The sequence below is a fragment of the Podarcis melisellensis genome, assembly GCF_964234715.1.
Source record: "Podarcis melisellensis genome assembly, chromosome: 14".
Taxonomy (NCBI): domain Eukaryota; kingdom Metazoa; phylum Chordata; class Lepidosauria; order Squamata; family Lacertidae; genus Podarcis; species Podarcis melisellensis.
Window position 1 is genome coordinate 5,165,785 of NC_138546.1, and position 19,554 is coordinate 5,185,338.

The 19,554-nt window shown below is 48.1% G+C and overlaps 1 protein-coding gene across 8 annotated transcripts in view; it reads left to right on the forward strand.

Annotated features, from left to right (window-relative positions):
• The window catches only part of MPRIP (myosin phosphatase Rho interacting protein), a 153,998-nt gene that overhangs the window by 14,324 nt on the left and 120,120 nt on the right, over positions 1 to 19,554 (forward strand). For 4 of the 8 annotated variants that reach the window (XM_081889032.1, XM_081889031.1, XM_081889036.1 and 1 more), the window contains exons 2-3: positions 12,158 to 12,235; positions 14,617 to 14,682. In XM_081889032.1, coding sequence (XP_081745158.1) covers positions 12,158 to 12,235; positions 14,617 to 14,682 — 144 coding nt within the window. Of the gene's footprint in view, positions 1 to 6,263; positions 6,466 to 12,157; positions 12,236 to 14,616; positions 14,683 to 19,554 lie in introns of those variants that run through there. The other 4 variants (XM_081889030.1, XM_081889029.1, XM_081889034.1 and 1 more) reach the window with 3 other exon arrangements.

Below are 19,554 nucleotides of genomic sequence, written 5' to 3' on the forward strand. Positions count from 1 at the left end.
GGGCGAGGTGGGAATGTTGACCCCAGAGGCAGGGGAACGAAGGGCGGCAGGGAGAGGCAAGCTGTTTGGAGCCCACCACTGTCCAAAACAGGGGTCTGCAAACTTTTTCAGCAGGGGGCGGTCCACTGTCCCTCAGCTCTTGCGAGGGGCCTGACTATTTTTTTGGGGGGGGGAGAACGAATTCCCATGCCCCCACAAGTAACCCAGAGGTGCATTTTAAATAAAAGGACACATTCTACTCATGTAAAAACACGCTGATTCCTGGACCATCCACGGGCCGGATTTCGAAGGCGATTGGGCTGGATCTGGCCCCTGGGCCTTAGGTTGCCTACCCATGGTCCATAACTTTATTCTCTTGGGGAACGATTTTCCAGTTCTGGCCTTGGACTCCACTCACCCAGAATGAGCATTGTATCCTCTTGAGGGAGGAGGGTTGAGTATAGAAGGGCATCCTTTTCCAGCTGAGCCTTCCTGGATCAGCAGTGTCTATCTGAGTTCCAGTACCTACGGGACCGCCTCTCCTGGTATGCCCCGCGGAGGACCTTAAGGTCCACAAATGACAACACTTTGGAGGGTCCCAAGTTGCAAGGTGGTTAGATTGGTCTCAATGAGGACCAGGGCCTTTTCAGTACTGGCCCCGACTTGGTGGAACGCTCTGTCCCAAGAGATTAGGGCCCTGCGGGACTTCACGTCTTTCCGCAGGGCCTGCAAGACAGAGCTGTTCCGCCTGGCCTTTGGTTTGGACTCAGTCTGACCCTTATGTTTCCCTCCCCTTATGGTTTTGGTCTATGGCCTACTATTAAAATGAGGCTTCATTTTAAATTGTATTTTAACCCGGTTTTTAAATATTTTCTTTCCCCCTCCCCTATTATGTTTTTATTGTGATTTTACTGGTGTTAGCCGCCCTGAGTCTGGTTCTGGCCGGGGAGGGCAGGGTATAAATAAAAATTCATTATTATTATTATTATTATTATTATTATTATTATTATTACTACTACTACTACTACTACTACTACTACTACTACTACTACAGCATTTTTCACTTCTGGTCTGGTTCCGACTTCAGGCCTGGTCTTAGTTGCTCATTCCAAGCTCACGACTCTCTCCAAACACCTTCCCATGATCCGGTTCCTGACACCCTTTTATATCTGGGTGAAGAATTCTAGGATCACAGCTCTAGGCGAATAACGGTTATGCTCCCAGCCGGCTTCCACTCTTGTTTCGTTTTAGATAAATATTTTCTGAAAAGAAGCCCTGGGTGACTGTCCTCACTCGCTCAAATTCTTCAGCTGGTGGCCATTGCCATCACGCTGGAAAAATCCAGCTGTGTTTGGGTAATTATTAGGATTGAACAGGGCAAAGACTTTCTGCAAAATGTCAAGCGAGCTTCTGCCATAACTTTGTTCCACCAGGCCTACGCAGGCAGCTCAGAATACATCTTTCCACAATGCTTAATTGATGTAACTTTTCTGTATGGTTTTATGCAGTGCTGTTTTCTCCAGAAAAAAAGAGGTGCCGGGACTCACCATGAAATTCTCCCTTGTCCTCTTTGAATGGCAACGGCGCCTGCCTGAGAGTTGCCAGAGCTAAGTTCTGGCTGGGGAAAAAAATAAAGCCCTGGTTTTCTGCAGATTGTATAAAATGATGTTTGTCCTGGAGAAGGTGGAAAGCTGGAAGATTCGGGACACACAAAAGAAAGTCCCTCTTTGCGCAGTGCAGTGTTAAACTGTGGAACTCGCTGCCCCATGGCCGCCAACCTGGGCGGCTTTAAAAGAGGATTAGGCCAATTCATGGAGGGCTGTCAATGGCTACAGTTGCAGGCAGCGGTGCTTCTGAATGGCAGACGCAGGAACCATAGGAGGAGAGAGGGCTCTTGTGTTCGAATCCTGCTCGGAGGCTTCTAAAGAGGCATCTGGTTGGCCACTGTGAGAACAAGGATGTGGGACCCGATGGCCCCCTTCTATTCAGGACCCCCTTGTCCGTGGAAGTGGAAGGAACCCTGGGATACTCTGGAACACAGTTAGAAACCCTCTTGAGTCTAAGGCCTCTCCCTCCCACTCTTCTGCTCCTTCTCTGCCCCCCAGCCAGGAATTTTTCCTGGTGAGTAATGTGAACTTCTGCAGCATGTTTTGACGGGTCAGCAGCACAGCTCCCGGCGAATTCCTCCTCCTCCGAGCTCCTAAAAACATTTTCTCATGATACCCTTGTTTCCTAATCCCTTTGGCATCGCGGTTAGGGACTGCGCCAGGTGTTGTTTTTTAAATTTCGGCTGCGTTTCGGGAAGGCAGCGAGACGGGGCTTAAATTGGATCAAACCTCCATCGGGAGGGATTCTGAGTGGGACGGGATGATGGAGTCCCAGAGTTTTCTGCTTCGTGATGAGCTGTTTATAAATAAGCGCTGAGGTTTGGGTCATCTGTCAGGATGATGGCACAGTTCCTGCAGGGGCTGACATTACCTCCCTGGCACGTCTGACAAGCCAGGCCTGTGAAATGTCGCTCGCCTAGGGTGAACCGGGAATGGCCTCCAAGTGAGCATAGAGACGTTTTCTTGGGGTAAACTAACCATGGGGTGTCTCTCTTTCCGTAAACAACTTAAAATGCCATTCATGGGTGGACGGACTCCTCAGATCTTTGGAGGCAAAATCACCAGTCTGGTGGCACCTTTTAAAAGTCAGGGGTTTTTTTGTGGCATAACCATTTGAACATGTATAGCAGACTTGTATAAAGTTTGGGGTCCACCTCTGACCATTACTGTCTCTTCCAGCGGACCAGAAGCAGCTCTTTAAGGTCTTTCTGGGGGTGGGAGAGGAGAGATACGCCTTTTCTTAGCTACCTGATCTTTTTAGCTAGAGGTGCTGAGAATTGAATCTGGGGTTTTCTTCATCCGAAGTAGGGCTGGGCGATACCTGGTTTCCAACATCGCGATACATCGTCAGCTAAACATCGCGATAGACCAATATATCCCAATGTCTGAAATAAGGATGGAACTATTCTGGGATAAAACAAAGTGTTTCTAGTTTTCAACACCAATCTAGGTTATTTGTTCCTTCCATGCTTTACTGAGACCTAGCCAGATACCTAATTATGAGCAGGAGCAGGGAGCTCCCCCCATTGCGGGGATTCAAACCGCTGACCTTCTGATCAGCAAGCCCTAGGCTCTGTGGTTTAGACCACAGCCCCACCCGCGTCCCTGAGGCCATGCTTAGGATGCTGTAAGTCCCAGCTTCAAATCCTGGAGAGCAGCTACAAAATGGACCAGTAGCTTGATGAGACCAGTAAAATATATATTGATATTGATATTCAATGATATATAAAAGTTCATATCAGTTAAAAAGCATATTTTTATAATACACTGAAATAAAATAGCTACTTAATCTAAAATGGAACAGAGGCACAAAGAAGAAAAGCAAAAGACAGAAAGAGAGAGAAAGCAAAAGAGAGAGAAGAGATTGAAGATTAAAAAAAACTTGTGTTTCTCTGTCTTGCAGCAAGATATAGTATTCACTCATTAAGATCCAACCAGATCGAACCGCCGACCTTCTGATTGGCAAGCCCAAGAGGCTCTGTGGTTTAGACCATAGCGCCACCTGCGTTCGATATGCATATGCAGGTGTACAAATCTACACCTGATTTGCTTTGGGTGGCGGCTTCCGTCAGCCTTATTGGGGAACCAAATTGGGCCCATCATGCTCTCTCAGCCCAACTTTCCTCACAGGGTCGTCGTGAAGATAAAGGAAGTGAGGGAGCCCCTTTCTAGCTCCTTGGAGTTGTGATGGGGCACACATGTGAGGAATAAGCATTGTTTGCTTGTTTGGGTAGCACCACCAATGTGCAACAGGCTTTCTCAATATACAAGGAGACGGGTCTCTGCCCCAAGGATCCTTCAGTCTAAAAATAGACCCCTGAAAAGGAAAAGGAAGTGAACGCAGGGTTAAACCAGGGAAGGATAATGCACATTCCTAAATAATAAGAGAGCAAATGATGAGGTTAAATTGTCCCCTTCTTCCTTGGCAGGGAGATGGCGGAGAGTCTCAGGTTTCACTGATTCCTTGGGTGGATGTGACCCATTTCTCGTAGATGCCTGGGATGTGTCAGGGCAGTTCTCTGACAGCCTCATGTAAACCCGACAGCCGGCTTCCTGCCCTGCCTGTTTCCTATCGTAACTGTTCCAGCCGGCTTTGAGGAGGCCAGACCCAAACAGCCAAGAGGAGTGAAGCCGGAGGAATGTTCAGAGTGGCGGGGAGTGGAGTTTCGTTAGTTGCTGGCTCTAAAACTCCAACTTGTGCCGCTGTTTTCATAGGCCTCTTGCTGCAGGAACCCTTCCTTCTAATAGCGAACTCGGGGAGCGGGTGCCGACAGCAGTGGTCGAAATTAGCCAGGCGCCAGGAGCATTTTGAACCTGGAATTCAACCGTTTGCGACCAGCTGAAGAGGCCAGGGTGGCTTCTGACATCTCTCTCCACCATCTGGAGGTGCACGCCTGGCGATCCTTGAATCTGGACTGTTTTCACACACTAGTACCCTGTCCTATAGAATTCTATCAGTTATATATTATCTGCAAAATCAGAACGAATTTCAGGAAACAAAATGCCTTTTCTGGGCAGCCTGGGCAAGAGAAGTTGACAGTGTTATACCACAGTACCTTGGAAGTAGAACGCCTTGCGAGTTGAATGTTTTGGCTCCTGAACGCTGCAAACCCAGAAGTGAGTGTTCCGGTATGCAAATGTTCTTTGGAACCCAAACGTCCTACATGGGTTCCTATTGGTTGCAGGAGCTTCCTGCAGCCTTGGTTTCTGAACGTCTTGGAAGTCGGACTTACCGTATTTTTCGCCCCATACGGTGCACCGCCCCATAGGACGCACCTAGTTTTTTTTGGGGGGGGGGAATAAATAAAAATTATTTCCCCCCCAGGCATGGGGCTGGCGCGGGGGAAGCCCGAGCTTCCCCCGACCCCAGCCCCCAGAACAGCCTGCTATCTGCAAGCCTAGGGAGCCGTGCCGGTCTCCCCAGGCTTGCGGAGAGCTGCACGAAGCCCAGGCGCGCTCTTCAGCACGCCCCAGGCTTCGGAATGCAGGCAGCTCTGTGCAACCTCTGGGAGCCCGGCGCAAAGTCGCACCGGTCTCCCAAGGGTTGCGCAGAGCTTCCTGAAGCCTGGAGAGCGAGAGGGGTCGGTGTGCACTGACCCCTCTCGCTCTCCAGGCTTCAGCGAAAGCCTGCATTCGCCCCATAGGACGCACACACATTTCCCCTTCATTTTTGGAGGGGAAAAAGTGCGTCCTATGGGGCGAAACATACGGTACTTCCAGAATGTATTCTGTTTGATTTCCGAGGTACAACTGTAGTGAATGGCTGCCCTTATCTTCACTTTCCCCGTCCCAGTGCCTACTCACAGTTGTGAAGAACGTTCTTACGTTATGAATGATCCGTGTCACCATTAAGAAAAAGAGATCGGAATAGGCCCATATACACGTGGACTGTCTGTGGATCAAGTAACCTTTCATTTTGTAAGTTCCCAGAGTTCTTCACTTAGCTCAATAACTAGCCAGGTGTTTAAATCAATCACAGTCAGTCCATCATTTGAAAAATACAGTGGTGTCTCGCAAGACAAAATTAATTCGTTCTGCAAGTTGTTTCGTCTTGCGATTTTTTCGTTTTGCGGAGTGCGGATTCCCTGGGTATTAACGGCTTTAAGAAAAAGGAAACAAAATCGCAAGACGTTTTCGTCTTGCGAAGCAAGCCCATAGGGAAAATCGTCTTGTGAAGCAACTCAAAAAACGAAAAACCCTTTCGTCTTGCGCGTTTTTCGTCTTGCGAGGCATTCGTCTTGCGAGGTACCACTGTAAGACTTTAGAGTCGTCTTGCCCCCAAAATGGCAGCTGGAAGTTCCATTTTGGCGACTGCAAACCTTGTTTACGGAGCCATTTGACCCCTAGCTTATATACCGGAGTTTCTAACCCTGCTTGGGAATTAACCCGTGTGGTTTGGCGAGGGATGTTTTCCTGGCGTCACAGAATTGTAGAGTTGGCGGAGGAACCAGAAGGGCCACGCAGGAATCTTTTGCCCAAAGTGGAGCTCAAGCCCACTGCTCTTGAGGCCAAGAGTCTCGCGTTGCACCGGCGGAGGAGCTGCCTGGTGTCGTTTTTGCAAAGGAGCTGAAGGACGTAGCCTCCTCTGAGCAGGAGGGAGTGACAGGTGCGTAAGTGTGCAGAGTTCAGGAGAGGGCGAGGCCGCTTTGAGCCGCAGAGGAGGGAGATTGCAGGCAGGAGGGTGTGTGCATGCATGGGGGGGGGTGGATCCCTGGGTGTGGATCCCAGGAGCCTCGCGGAGGAAGAAGGTGCCTCATCAGCCGAGAGGGAAAGGAGAGAGGGCAGAGGATCCGAAGGAACTTGGAAGCGGAGAGCCATGAACCGGGGAAAAAGTGCTCGTGCCAGGAAGGCTTTTGAGGAGATGGGAGCAGAAGGCAAGGTCCGTCTGAGCTTCGCAGGCCTGTCTGGGCAGGGGATGGGACGCCGGGGCTTAAATGGTTAACCTAGAGAGGTGTGGTTCAGTAATGTCTGGGGTGAAAGTTTTACCCAGCATGGGTAGATGGCCAGAAGCAAAGAGGGATCGGTTTGAGGGAGAGCGTTCATTCATTCCCACGCCCTCGCGTCGCTTTGGAGGGGCAGTGCCGAGGAATAATAAATCACGCAATATTGGTCGGGGGGGTTTCCGGGGTGCTTTGATTGTTTGCTGTGATCCAGTCTGACTGCACCTGCGTGTTGTTCTGCAATCTGGATTCCTTTACATAGGCCTGTTCGGAGTTGTTCCCTGTTGTTTTCTTGAAATCAGTACAGATCGTTAGAGGGAAACATAGTTTTGGAACCAGGAGGCAAATTGCAGCCAGGCGATCGGTTTAAAGCTGTAGTTTCAAGGTTTAGTTAGGTGGTAGGTTCACTCTACCCAAAGTGGCTTAATGGATTAGGAAGGTTTGTTGTTGTGAACTGTCCTGAGATCTACAAATGAAGGGCACTCTACAAATTTGAATATTATTATTAAGAATAAAATAATAATCATAAATGAGTAATTAATAATAAATAGGTCCTCAGTCAGTTGGGCAGAGCTCAGTTGGTAGAGCGTGAGATAATTGATCTTAGGGTTGTGAGTTCAAGCCCCATGTTGGGCGAAATAGATTCCTGCGTTGCAGAGGGTTGGCCTAGATGGATCCCTTCCAACTCTACAATTCTATGACTTAAAAAAAAATGCAAGAATCTAGTGCTCACACAAACGAACTCTCCAGGAGCTGTCTTAGATGATATGTTCCTTTAGCAGGAGAGGGGTGTGTGTGTCTGTGTGCCTTTTTCAAAATGTTGTGGCGAGTTTCCTTCTCCCCCTTATTTCCTCCTGAGCGTCTCGTTTTATCATCCATTCGCATGTCTGTTCAGGTTTATTTCACTGGGTTCCCCTGTTTCTCTTTCCTGCAAATCTGGGCTGATTAACCAGAGCTGCCTGCCGTCTGATCAAAGAGACCTGCGACTTCTAACTGCAGTTCTCAATTATTTTAATCAATCAAAACTCGTGTGGCCTAGAAGTTTCCTTTAATTTGGAGATAGCCTTGGGACCTGTGAGCACAACTGACTATCCTCTGGTTTTAGGACTGCAGTATTCTGAACTGTGTATTTTCTCTGCATCAGTGTTAGTACCTTGGTGCAGGGGTTCAGGGGCCTGGGTTTGGGGAGAGGAGGGACATGGGTTCAAATGTGGACCCAGCTGCTTTATGTGGGTGGCTTTTATCTTTCATCCCCACTTCCCTAAAGGGAAAGAATAGGGCAGGGGTCGGCAACCTAAGGCCCATGGGCCACAAGCGCCCCACAGGGGTCGTTTAACTGGCCCACGAGCTGCCCGCTCGGTGAGTCCCCACACACTGCGTGGTGTGGGGACTTGCTTCTGCAGTGCCAGAAATCACATCTGTGCATGTTCAGACACCAAAAATCACGTCTGTACAGATGCAGACGTTGAAAACTGTGTCTGCGCAGATGCAGGCGCCGAAAATCGCAGCCACGCACACGTGATCCGACCCAAGGAGGGCTCTCCGCTGGAGTGAACCAGCCCAGGCGAGGTAAACCTTGCCGACCCCTGGAATAGGGTGACCCCCACCCCACCCCCCAGATTTTTTGTGAGGGCAGGATAAATATGGGGAAGATGAAGTTAAAAAGCTTAAACTGGATTTTTAGCTTACATGGATTTGAACCCTGCAACTTGCGCAGCAGACCAAACAATCCTGCAAATACCTTTGCCCCAATTTTTACGCTTCTGTTTTCCTTCTGCCAGCCATGAGGAGGGGCAGTTTGCTACAAAAGATGCCTTCGGCATCTTTATCCTTGGCTCTCTTGGAGATTTCCCCCCTGGCCTTGCCCCACCCCCTTTCACGCAATTCTCCTCACAGTTCATGAGGCCTAGCAACTTGCTTTCTTATAACACAATCGCTTGGGACTCTGGAGGTTGCACACTCCTGCTGTTTGATGGCAACATTCTGGAAGCACAGTTCCTGTTAGACTGTAAAATAAATTAAATGTTGTGGAGTGAAGAGCTGCGGAACCAGATCTGCCTTGCAGATCTGACGGGTGGTTCTCAGGGTTTGAAGGAGAATTGTGAGTAAGAGGCAAAATATTTTTTTCTGCCAGTTGGTGGTGAAAGACAGTTGTGTATTTGTGTGTGTGTGTGTGTGGACTCCCTTGGGAAATGGTGGACTCTCCTTCCTTGGAGGTTTTTGTGCAGAGGTTGGATGGCCTGTCATGGATGCCTCGGTCCAGTATACCTGAAGGAGCATCTCCACTCCCATCGTTCTGTCCGGACACGGAGGTCCAGCTCTGAGGACCTTCTGGCAGTTCCCTCACTGCGAGAAGTGAAGTTACAGGGAACCAGGCAGAGGGCCTTCTCGGTAGTGGCACCCACCCTGTGGAACTCCCTCCCATCAGATGTCAAGGAAATAAACAACTAGCAGACTTTTAGAAGACATCTGAATGCAGCCCTGCTTAGGGAAGCTTTTAATATTTGACGGACTATTGTATTTTAATACAGTGGTACCTCTGGTTGTGAACGGGATCCGTTCCGGAGGCCCATTCGCAATATGAAAAGAGCGCAACCCGCAACGGCGCGTCTGTGCACGCGCAGGTTGCTATTCGCCACTTCTGCACATGCGCATGACATCATTTTGCACTTATACGCGAGCAGCGAAACCTGGAAGTAACCCTTTCTGGTACTTCTGGGTTGCCATGGGACATAACCTGAAAGAACATAACATGAAGCAAGCGTAACATGAGGTATGACCGTATTTTGTTGGAAGCTGCCCAAGTGCTTGGGGAAACCCAGCCAGATGGGCAGTGTGTGTGTGTGTAAATAAATAAAATAATAATTAGAGATCCCTTCATGGCAGGGGGGTGGACTGGATGACCCTTGGGGTCCCTTGTGATTCTGTGGTGTGAATGCGGCTTAGTGGTGAGGAACCTCCGACCCGTGGGCTGATTGTGGCCCTTCAGGACCCTCTGCCTGGCCCTCTCCAGGCCACACCTGCTTCTTGGCCACACCCTCCTCACATATTTTTGCCATGCTGGACTGTGTCCTCAAACTTCTGACACTGCCTCTTCCTCACCTAGGTGGCAATCAAAGGGGGAAGTTTGTGTGTGCGTGTGTGTACAAATGAGTCAACTGTACAAAGGTAAAATTTGCATTCATGGCTCCGTCCCCTCCTGCTGCTGTCATGTGCTTCCTGGAAGGAAATGTGTCCCTGAGACTGAAAAGGGCTCCTCATCCATGCACATTTAAGGCCAATTTGCACATGCATGCTCCACCCGTGTGCCTTTGGTGTACGGAGTGGGGCTTTGCAATCCCAGGGCCACAGGTAGATCTCTTTCTTCACATCACCTCAAGACATACCGGTCGTTCACTGCAGTCGTTCACTGCAGTCAGTCCACACATTCATTTAAGACAGTGGTGCCCAAGCTTTTTTCAAATAGGGCCAGATTTGATGAAGTGAACATGTGTGAGGGCTGACCAAAGTAGTTGAGCTTTTTTTTTAGGATTGAAATTGCTGAGCTTTTTTTAGGATTTTACCCCAGGATATATACTGCCACGAGGGCCAGATTAAATCAACCAGCAGGCTGGATAAGGCCCCTGAAACAGACTTTGGACATGCCTGATTTAAGAAATGCAGCGATGTCTGTGGATGTGTGAATCGGGCTTGGAGTGTGTTGGATCAGGGCAAAGGCAGGAACCAAGATGAGCATTGTATATTTTGAAAGAAAGAAAGAAAGAAAGAAAGAAAGAAAGAAAGAAAGAAAGAAAGAAAGAACAGGTTTTATTTACCACCATTTCTTTCAAAGCCCTTTCATGGCTGCCAAATGTGGCTTTATCCTCTTTCCCACAAGTGAGACCCGCAACAAAATGTTGCAGCGTGGGGTATTTCTTTGCAAGGTGCCAGCCAGCCATGCTCTTTCAGGAGACTCCATTTCATTTGTGCGTTCCCATTTTCAGCACCGCCTCCCAACAGTTTTGGGTGTTCACTGAGCTTGAGCAATCCTTATCAGACTGTTTTTTTGGAGGTAGGGTTCCTCTTTACATTTCCCTCCCCCGTCACAAGATTTTTTGCCTTTTTTGGGAACCCTCAGTGTTCCCTATCAGCCATGTGATGTGGGAGAGTTAAAAACTAAATATGTTTTTAAAATTGCCCGTGATTTTCTTGTTTTATACATTTGGGGTGCTAACATTTCCCCCTTGTAGCTATATATGGAGAGACAGATGGTGTGCGCGTGCATTTTTTGAATGTTGTGAAATCTTCTACTTGCACAGCAGGTATGTTGAGGTGTTGCTAAATCCTCTCTGAAGTTCATGTTTGCTTTTAATAAATAAATAAAAATCCAGATTTTATTTTGATGGTTCACAGTTCCGAAAAGAAAGTATCCTGGCTATTTTTCTTCTTGGTTTCAGATTTCCAAATCTTAGAGACTGCAAGCGTTTATGACGTCCTCCTTGAGTTTCTGATTTCTGTTTATTAATGTGGAATTATTTTAGGCTTCCTTTGCAGGCTCGCTTTGGTATGGGGAGGAAAATTGCGTGCCATGGAGATTGTTGAGAGGGAAAAAGGAGAGTGAACTTAGTCCTTGTACCTCGAGAACAAAAAAAAAGAGGCTTCTGAATCAGGCCAGTGGCCCATCTAGTCCAGGATCCTGTTCTCACAGTGGCCAAGGGGAAACCTGCCAAGATTCGAACACAAGAGCAACTCTCCTGTGGTTTCCAGCAACTGATACCCGGGAGCATTCCTCCCTCTGGCCACAGACACAGAGCATAGCCACGGATGGCCCTCTCCTCCATGAATTTGCCCAATCCTCTTTCAAAGCCATCTGAGTTAGTGACCATCAGTGCTTCCAGTGGCAGTGAGTTCCAAAGTTTAGCTCTGCCCTGGGCGAAGGAGGACTTTATTTTACCCCTTCTGCATCTCCCAGTATTCAGCTTCATTAGACATCCACAAGTTCTAGCCCAGTGTTTCCCAAACTTGGGTCCCCCGTCTGCTTTTCGACTACAGTTCCCATCATCCCTGACCACTGGTCTTGCTCCCTAGGGAGGATGGGAGTTGTAGTCCAGAAACAGCTGGAGACCAAAATTTGGGAAACGCCGTAGACTGAGCAATCTATACACTTCCTCCTGACCACCTATAATTTTATAAACTCCTCTCATTTTTCTAGACTAACTCCTTTTCTCTTAACTAACAAGTCCCAAATGTTGCAGCCTTTCCTCATGGGAGAGTTGTTCCATCCTCTCGATCATTTTGGTGTCACGTTATCTGAACCTTTACAGTATCCCTTCTGGGGTGAGGCGACCAGAACCATACATGGTAATTCCAAAGGAGGCCACACCTGAGATCCTTTTAATGGGAGATTCTGCCAGCCATTGAACTTGGGGCCTTCTTCATGCAAATCCCAGGCCCTGGCAATGAGCGATGGACCATATATAGAGTTTTGCGGTGGTTTCTTCTGTCCTGCAAATAGCCAGGGCTCTGTGCCAGCTCTCATAGCGGGTCGTGGCTGTCATTTGCGTCACTGAGCACAATGCCCCAGAGTTGTACCTTTCTTAGAAAACAAACAAAGCTGATTATTTATTGTTGTTGTTTCCACTTATTTTCCAGGCCAAGCCCATTTATGGTGGATGGCTTTTGCTGGCTCCAGAAGGCACTGATTTTGACAATCCCGTGCACCGCTCTCGGGTAAGGATTGGGGTCCCTCTGCTGAGTCGGGGGGGGGGGCGTTTAAGGATAGTCACGGCCCAGGTGGCCTGGTGCCAGGTGAACGGAGTACAGCAGGAGTGAAGGAGAAGCGTAGGATAGGCCACATAATTCAGTTCTCCCCTAGCAAAAACAAAACTCACAGCCACCAAGTTTCTAGTCCTTATGACTGCTCAATTGTTTGAGAAACAAGAAATCTCAGAGGTAGTGGAATAAGATTTCCAGGAGTCACAGGGCGAAATGTCAGGGTAGCGAAAACTGGAATATATTATGCAAAATGAGGGGGGAGGAGAGTATGCAAATCTGCTCGGTTTTGCCTAAATTAAACAGGGAATGTGGTCCAGTTTTGCTTGGGTGCACAGCTATAGTGGCGTAAAGGTAAAGGGACCCCTGACCATTAGGTCCAGTCGTTACCGACTCTGGGGTTGCGGCGCTCATCTCGCTTTATTGGCCGAGGGAGCCGGCGTACAGCTTCCAGGTCATGTGGCCAGCATGACTAAGCCGCTTCTGGCGAACCAGAGCAATGCACGGAAACGCCGTTTACCTTCCCGCCGGAATGGTACCTGTTTATCTACTTGCACTTGATGTGCTTTCGAACTGCTAGGTTGGCAGGAGCAGGGACCGAGCAACGGGAGCTCACCCCATCGCAGGGATTCGAACCGCCGACCTTCTGATTGACAAGCCCTAGGCTCTGTGGTTTAACCCACAGCGCCACCCGCGTCCCTTAGGTGCAGTTAAAAAGAAAAGGAAAAATTAAGAGCATTGACAACGTCGCTGTCTTGCATTTCCCCACAAAAGTCTTGGTCGTCCCTCACTTCCTCCGAGTTTTCAGAGCTGTCAGGGATGGCAAGGACTGTCATTTGAGGCAAGGTGGGAGGAATTCAAGCTGCCCTCTCGCCTGCGCAGGAAAGTGAACAGGGAGTGGGTCGCGAATCAGTCTCTTTCTTCGCACAAGGCTTGGGAGACACTTAAGAAGTGGCGAAAGAGATTCTCGCTGCATTTTGAGTGTTTGCAGGGTACACCAGAGGTCTTGAGGAAGGACGAGGTCAGCGATTGCCACAAATAGCGGCTGACTCCTCAGACCGACCCACATTTGTGAATCTGTGGGTGGAGGGCAGAGTGCCTCTCCTCCAAGCATCACTTCCCTCTCTGCTGGGTAACCGAGACATCTGGATTAAGCCCTGACTAAGCCAGCATGAGCCTTGCCCTTTGCACGTGGCTTTTAAGGCTATATCCGCACCACACAGTTAAAGCACTATGATGCCACTTTAAACACTGATTGTTCCCCCCACAAAAAGAATCCTGTAGTTTGTGAAGACTGCTGAAAGTTGACCCACGTTCCCCTTGCGGCGCTACAGTTCCCAGAGGGGTTATCAGCTAGACTGGTGGCTGGGGGCGGCCGCCGAGACCACATAACACCGGTCTTGAAAGACCTACACTGGCTCCCAGTACGTTTCTGAGCACAATTCAAAGTGTTGGTGTTGACCTTGAAAGCCCTAAATGGCCTCGGCCCAGTATACCTGAAGGAGCGTCTCCACCCCCATCATTCTGCCTGGACGCTGAGGTCTAGCGCCGAGGGCCTTCTGATGGTTCCCTCATTGTGAGAGGCAAAGCTACAGGGAACCAGGCAGAGGGCCTTCTCGGTGGTAGCACCTGCCCTGTAGAACGCCCTCCCACCAGATGTCAAGGAAGTAAACAACTTCCTGACATTTAGAAAACATCTGAAGGCAGCCCTGTTCAGGGAAGTTTTTAATGTGAGACATTTTGATGTATTTTTGATCTTTGTTGGAAGCCGCCCAGAGTGGCTGGGGAAACCCAGCCAGATGTGCAGGGTACAAATAAATTACAGTGGTGCCCCACAAGATGAACGCCTCGCAAGAAAGAAAACCTGCTAGACGAAAGGGTTTTCCGTTTTGGAGGCGCTTCGCAAAATGAATTTCCCTATGGGCTTGCTTCGCAAGACAAAAATATCTTGCGAGTTCCTGCGGTTCCCCCCCCCCTTTCCAGCTGATCCGCTGATAAGCCGCTTAACAGCTGATCACTAAAAGCCGCTAAACCGCTAATAGCGCTAATCCGCTAAGCTGTCAATGGGCTTGCTTCGCAAGACGAAAAAACCGCTATACGAAGAGCCTCACGGAACGGATTAATTTCATCTTGCGAGGCACCACTGTATTATTATTATTATTATTATTATTATTATTATTATTATTATTATTATCCTCTCTTCCCGTGGAACTCTGGGAATTGTGGCTCTGCGAGGGGAACAAGACAGGTGCGCTCCTGACAAAGATGCAGGGGGGGAATCCCTCTCAGTCCAAAGCTTCATGCATTCCCTTTTCACGCCTCCTTTTCCTCTCTCCTAGAAATGGCAGCGCCGGTTCTTCATCCTCTACGAGCACGGCCTCCTACGTTACGCCCTGGACGAGATGGTGAGTGGCGGGTGCGCTTGGCGGGTAAAGCGAAAGCTGCCATGTTCTTGTGCCTCTCCTCCTTTGGTGGGTTTGCTGTGGGCCGTGACCCCAAGACACTTAGGGAAGCGAATTTGAGTCGGTCGCAGGTGTTGCTGTTTTCCGCGCAGCCGGGGTGCGTTCTGGGTTGCGCATGCTCCCAACTCTCCTTCGTGAAGGTGCCGCGCTTGGGATATGGACAGGCCTCCCTGGCCATTCCGCACTTTGTGAGCTGGATCCGTCCCTCCCCCACCCTTGCTTCCTCCTTAACTGTTGTGGGCAGCTGTTCAGAGGAGAGCCTTTTGACTGGGTGACGCCTTCATATCCCAAAGTGGCTTGACAGGTCTCTGTTCTTTTTTAGCTTTGTTTTCTTTAAGTGGTGGGTGCAGCCGGCCACATGTGGTGTTGGTGTTGTGTTTCCTCCTCTCCTTTAGGGATTTGGTGTTTATTTTGCCGTTTTGGGAGTGTCTGGGCAGAGCTAGGCAGCATGCTGTACTCTGCCTCCTAAGCCTGGGCTTAATTTAAATGGCTGAGTCACGCAGTGGTCACTCGGTCTTCTGCTACCCCAGGTGGCTGCTTACAATTTACGCCTCCGCAAGTGGTTGTGTTTGGGGTCACAACCCCCACCAGCCCCAGTCAGTTGCTCATAACATAATACAGTGGTACCTTGGTTCTCAGGCGCCTTGGTACTCAAACAACTTGGAACTCAAACACTGCAAACCCGGAAGTAAGTGCTCTGGTTTGCAAACTTTTTTCGCAAGCCAAACGTGCTCCGTTTTGAGTGCCACACATCCGTTTTGAGCATTACGCTGAGGTCTGTCTGTTTTTGCTATTTATTTTGCGTTTTTGTTTCTGCGGCTCTTTTTGTTTTGTTTTTGTGAATGTGCGGAACCCAGTTCAGCTACTGATGGATTGATTGTGTGACTGCAGTACATTGTTTATTGCTTTCATTTTATGGATCAATGGTCTCATTAGATAGTAAAATTCCTGTTGAATTGCTGTTTTAGGGGTTGTTTTTAAAAGTCTGGAACGGATTAATCCATTTTGCATTACTTTCTATGGGAAGGCGCGCCTTGGTTTTGGAACATTTTGGTTTTGGAACAGACTTCCGGAATGGGTTAAGTTTGATAACCAAGGTACTGCTGTATAGCAAAGCATGGATAACTCAGTGGGTTGGAGCGTGGTGCTGAAAAAGCCGGGGTTGCAGATTTGATCCTGGTACGAGACAGCTGAATTTTCCTGCATTGCAAGGGGTGGACTAGATGATTCTCAGGGTTCCTACCAACTCTATGATTCTATGGACATATTTGCTCATCTGCATGCCCATGAAACGTGACGACATCACATCACATGCCGATGGGAGTTGTAGCCCAAAACAGCTGAGCCGCCATTTATTTAAAGCACTAGGAGGCTGTCAAGGCTTCCCCCAAAGCATTCTGGGAGCTGTAGTTAAGGTTACAGGGAAGCAGGGAGAGGGCCTTGTCGGTGGTGGCACCTGTCCTTTGGAACACCCTCCTCTAAGATGTCAAGGAGATACTGTACAACGTTTAGAAGTTATGAATGTTTTTATTATTTTTCTGTTATCTGCTAGAAGCCGCCCCGAGTGGCTGGGGCAAACCAGTCAGATGGGTGGGCTACAAATAATAAAATGGGGCCGCAATATGTCCGGATTTTCCTGGACATTACCGGGATTTCAAAGGTGGAATTGATGTCTGGGGGAAATTCAAGTCAATTGAAAAATTGTGTGTGGGGGGGTTGTCATTTTTTTTTGGGGGGGGAGCTCAATAACTCTGGGGTTTGTATGTAAAAAAAAAGCTTAGCTGTTTGGGGGTCTTCCTAAAAAAAACGCTCAACAACTTTCAGGGTGTCCTGGCTTTGACTTTCTGAAGTATGGCAATCTTAAATAAAATAATAATAATACTAAAAGCAGTTGTTGTCATTAGTGTGGAGAGTTTATAGGAGGCCCCTATTCTCCTCCCAGAACAGCATCTCCCACAGTTTCTTGTGAAAAGGGATTGATTGTTAAGCCACAGCTGCCAACATGCTACGTGCAAATGCCCAACTTGTGGACATTACTGGGATCACACAGTTCCACCATTAAAAGAGGAAAAAAAACCCACCTGTTCATTTTGTTTGTTCGCTGGCAATCTGGAATCAGCCACTCTCTCTCTCCTGCCCCACTGAGAAGTAATAACATTAATTTGGGACAGGGGAACCACGTGCATTTTAGCCTCCCATTTTTTAAATAATGGCATATTATTATTATGTTTTTATTTTACTATTCCTGGGACAGCTTGCTTGGCAGGCAGAAGTTCAGCAGGCACAGCGCACATGGGTGGGGGAACATCCTGTTATTTGAGTTTCCAAGGAAAGCGGCACCTGTTGGATTTCAGCCTACTTAAAAGATCAGGAGCCTTGCCAGGAAAGACAGGGAGAATCTTGTTCTATATTTGCAACGTAAACTTAATATCGGGTCCAGTGTGGGGTGGGGTTGTTGCTTTTGTTTGTTCCTATCCTGTGTATTTTTGTGTTTCTGCATTGTAAACTGCCCTGTTATCTGTTAATGAAAGGCAGTATAGACATACAGTGGTACCTCTGGATGTGAACGTGATCCGTTCCGGAGCCCCGTTCGCATCCTGAAGTGAACGTAAGACACGACTGTGTGTCGCCATTTTGAGCGTCTATGCATGCGCGAGCGGCAAAACTCAGAAGTAATGTGCTCCATTACTTCTGGGTCGCCGTGGAACACAACCTGAAAACATTTAAGCTGAAGCGTATTCATCCTGAGGTATGACTGCAATAATAGTAATAATAATAATAATAATAATAATAATAATAATAATAATAATAATGGACCATGTGAGCAGCACCTGAAGCAAAGGATGATAATGCTATACAGTGGTACCTCAGGTTACTGACGCTTCAGGTTACAGACTCCGCTAACCCAGAAATAGTGCTTCAGGTTAAGAACTTTGCTTCAGGATAAGAACAGAAATCATGCTCCGGCAACGTGGCAGCAGCAGGAGGCCCCATTAGCTAAAGTGGTGCTTCAGGTTAAGAACAGTTTCAGGTTAAGAACGGACCTCCAGAACGAACTAAGTACTTAACCTGAGGTACCACTGTATCTGAAGAAGCACCTCCGTGTTTCTTCGATATGTTGTTTTTATAAATATAAAATAATTTAAAAGGGTTTCTAATAATAACTCAAGAAGAGAATGTACCAGGTTGGCATGTGCTGAGATTTGGTCCCCTTTTCTACAGATGCCATATATTTTAATTTTTATTGCCGTGTGGGCTTGGTGACCACGAAGCTGTCAATTTGGATTACTTCCCTCAGCCTTTCTACCTGTGCTGTGCGGAAAATAACCTTGGCCGGCCCTGCAGGGCTGCTGCAAAGGATTGCCGGGCTGATGCCTGTGGAGTTAATACTGTATGCTAAACATTCTGAGCAATAATGATGCCATTGTTTTGTCTCTAAAAAATAACCACATTTGCTCTGCTGGGGTTGGGAGGACTCTGATCTAGGCAGGCAGAGACGCTTTGTTCTTTCGTCAGGCAATCTGTTGAGCCACAGGTAATTCTTGTTCTTACGTTGCGGTAAGTCAGGCTAGTAACTTTTGCAGACTTATTTGCAAGGCTGCGGTAACGAAGGGCTGCCACATCCTTTTGGCTGCTTTGGAGCAAGCGCAGGGATGTGCTGGGAGACAAGACCTTCCCTCCGTTTCCCTCGCAAGTTCTGAGGTCTGTTTGTTTGCTTCCCTGCCTTTAAGGAGCCGCATTTTGGCTCCGTATGAAAAAGAACTCTCAGATCTGCAAATTGGGGCTCTGGAACGCCATCCAGATCCTTTTAATCATCCGGGTTTGAGCGCCGTACATTTCTCTCCCCTGTCTCCAGGCAACCTGGCTGCTTTCACTGGGATAATATTTCCTGAAATGACAATGGGGAGACAGCTGAGGATGGGGTTTGGGAGGAAGAAGGAGCAGGGCAGAAATCCCTTGGAAGGCCCAGGAGCCAAGACAGCATGAAATCAGCAGGACAGGGGGGGAAAAACAGAATCATTTCCATTTCGTTTGTTATCTTTCTGTGCCTCTTTTCACTAACTCGAGTCACAAAGCAGCTTGCATGCGGTAAATGACAACATAGCAGAACATCACAATTACGACATAAATTCTGTAAAATAGTTAACAAATCATCGGTAAAACAGTTACAAATCAGCCACCTTCTGTTGATTGACGAAACAACTTTAAAAATAGGCTTAACAGCACAGAAAAGTCATAACCCCACAAAGGGGTTGGTGGCTCAGAATCTCTAATTCGGGACAGTCCAACTTTTCATGCCAAGTGGGCCACGAGAGGACTTTGACACAGAACCCAGGGGACACACACTGAATTAACTTTCCACATTGTCATTTAAAGTATTTGCAATTTACATTTAATATACTGTATTTTTCGCCCAATAGGACACACTTTTCCCCCTCCAAAAATGAAGGGGAAATGTGTGTGCGTCCTATGGAGCGAATGCAGGCTTTCGCTGAAGCCTGGAGAGCAAGAGGGGTCGGTGTGCACTGACCCCTCTTGCTCTCCAGGCTTCAGGCAGCTATCCGCAAGTCTTCTGAACGCGGCAGGAGTTCTCGCCGGTTTCCGAAGGCTTGCGGATAGCAGCCTGTTCTGGGGGCTGAGGTCGGGGGAAGCTCGGGCTATGGTCCGGTGCACCCTATGGAGCGAAAAATATGGTATTTAATGTACACAATCAATGCATGCACACAAATAATAGATTTAATATATTCAATTATGAAACAAAGATGTACGCACTTTTGTTAACAACACACAACATCAAAAAAAATACATTTTAAA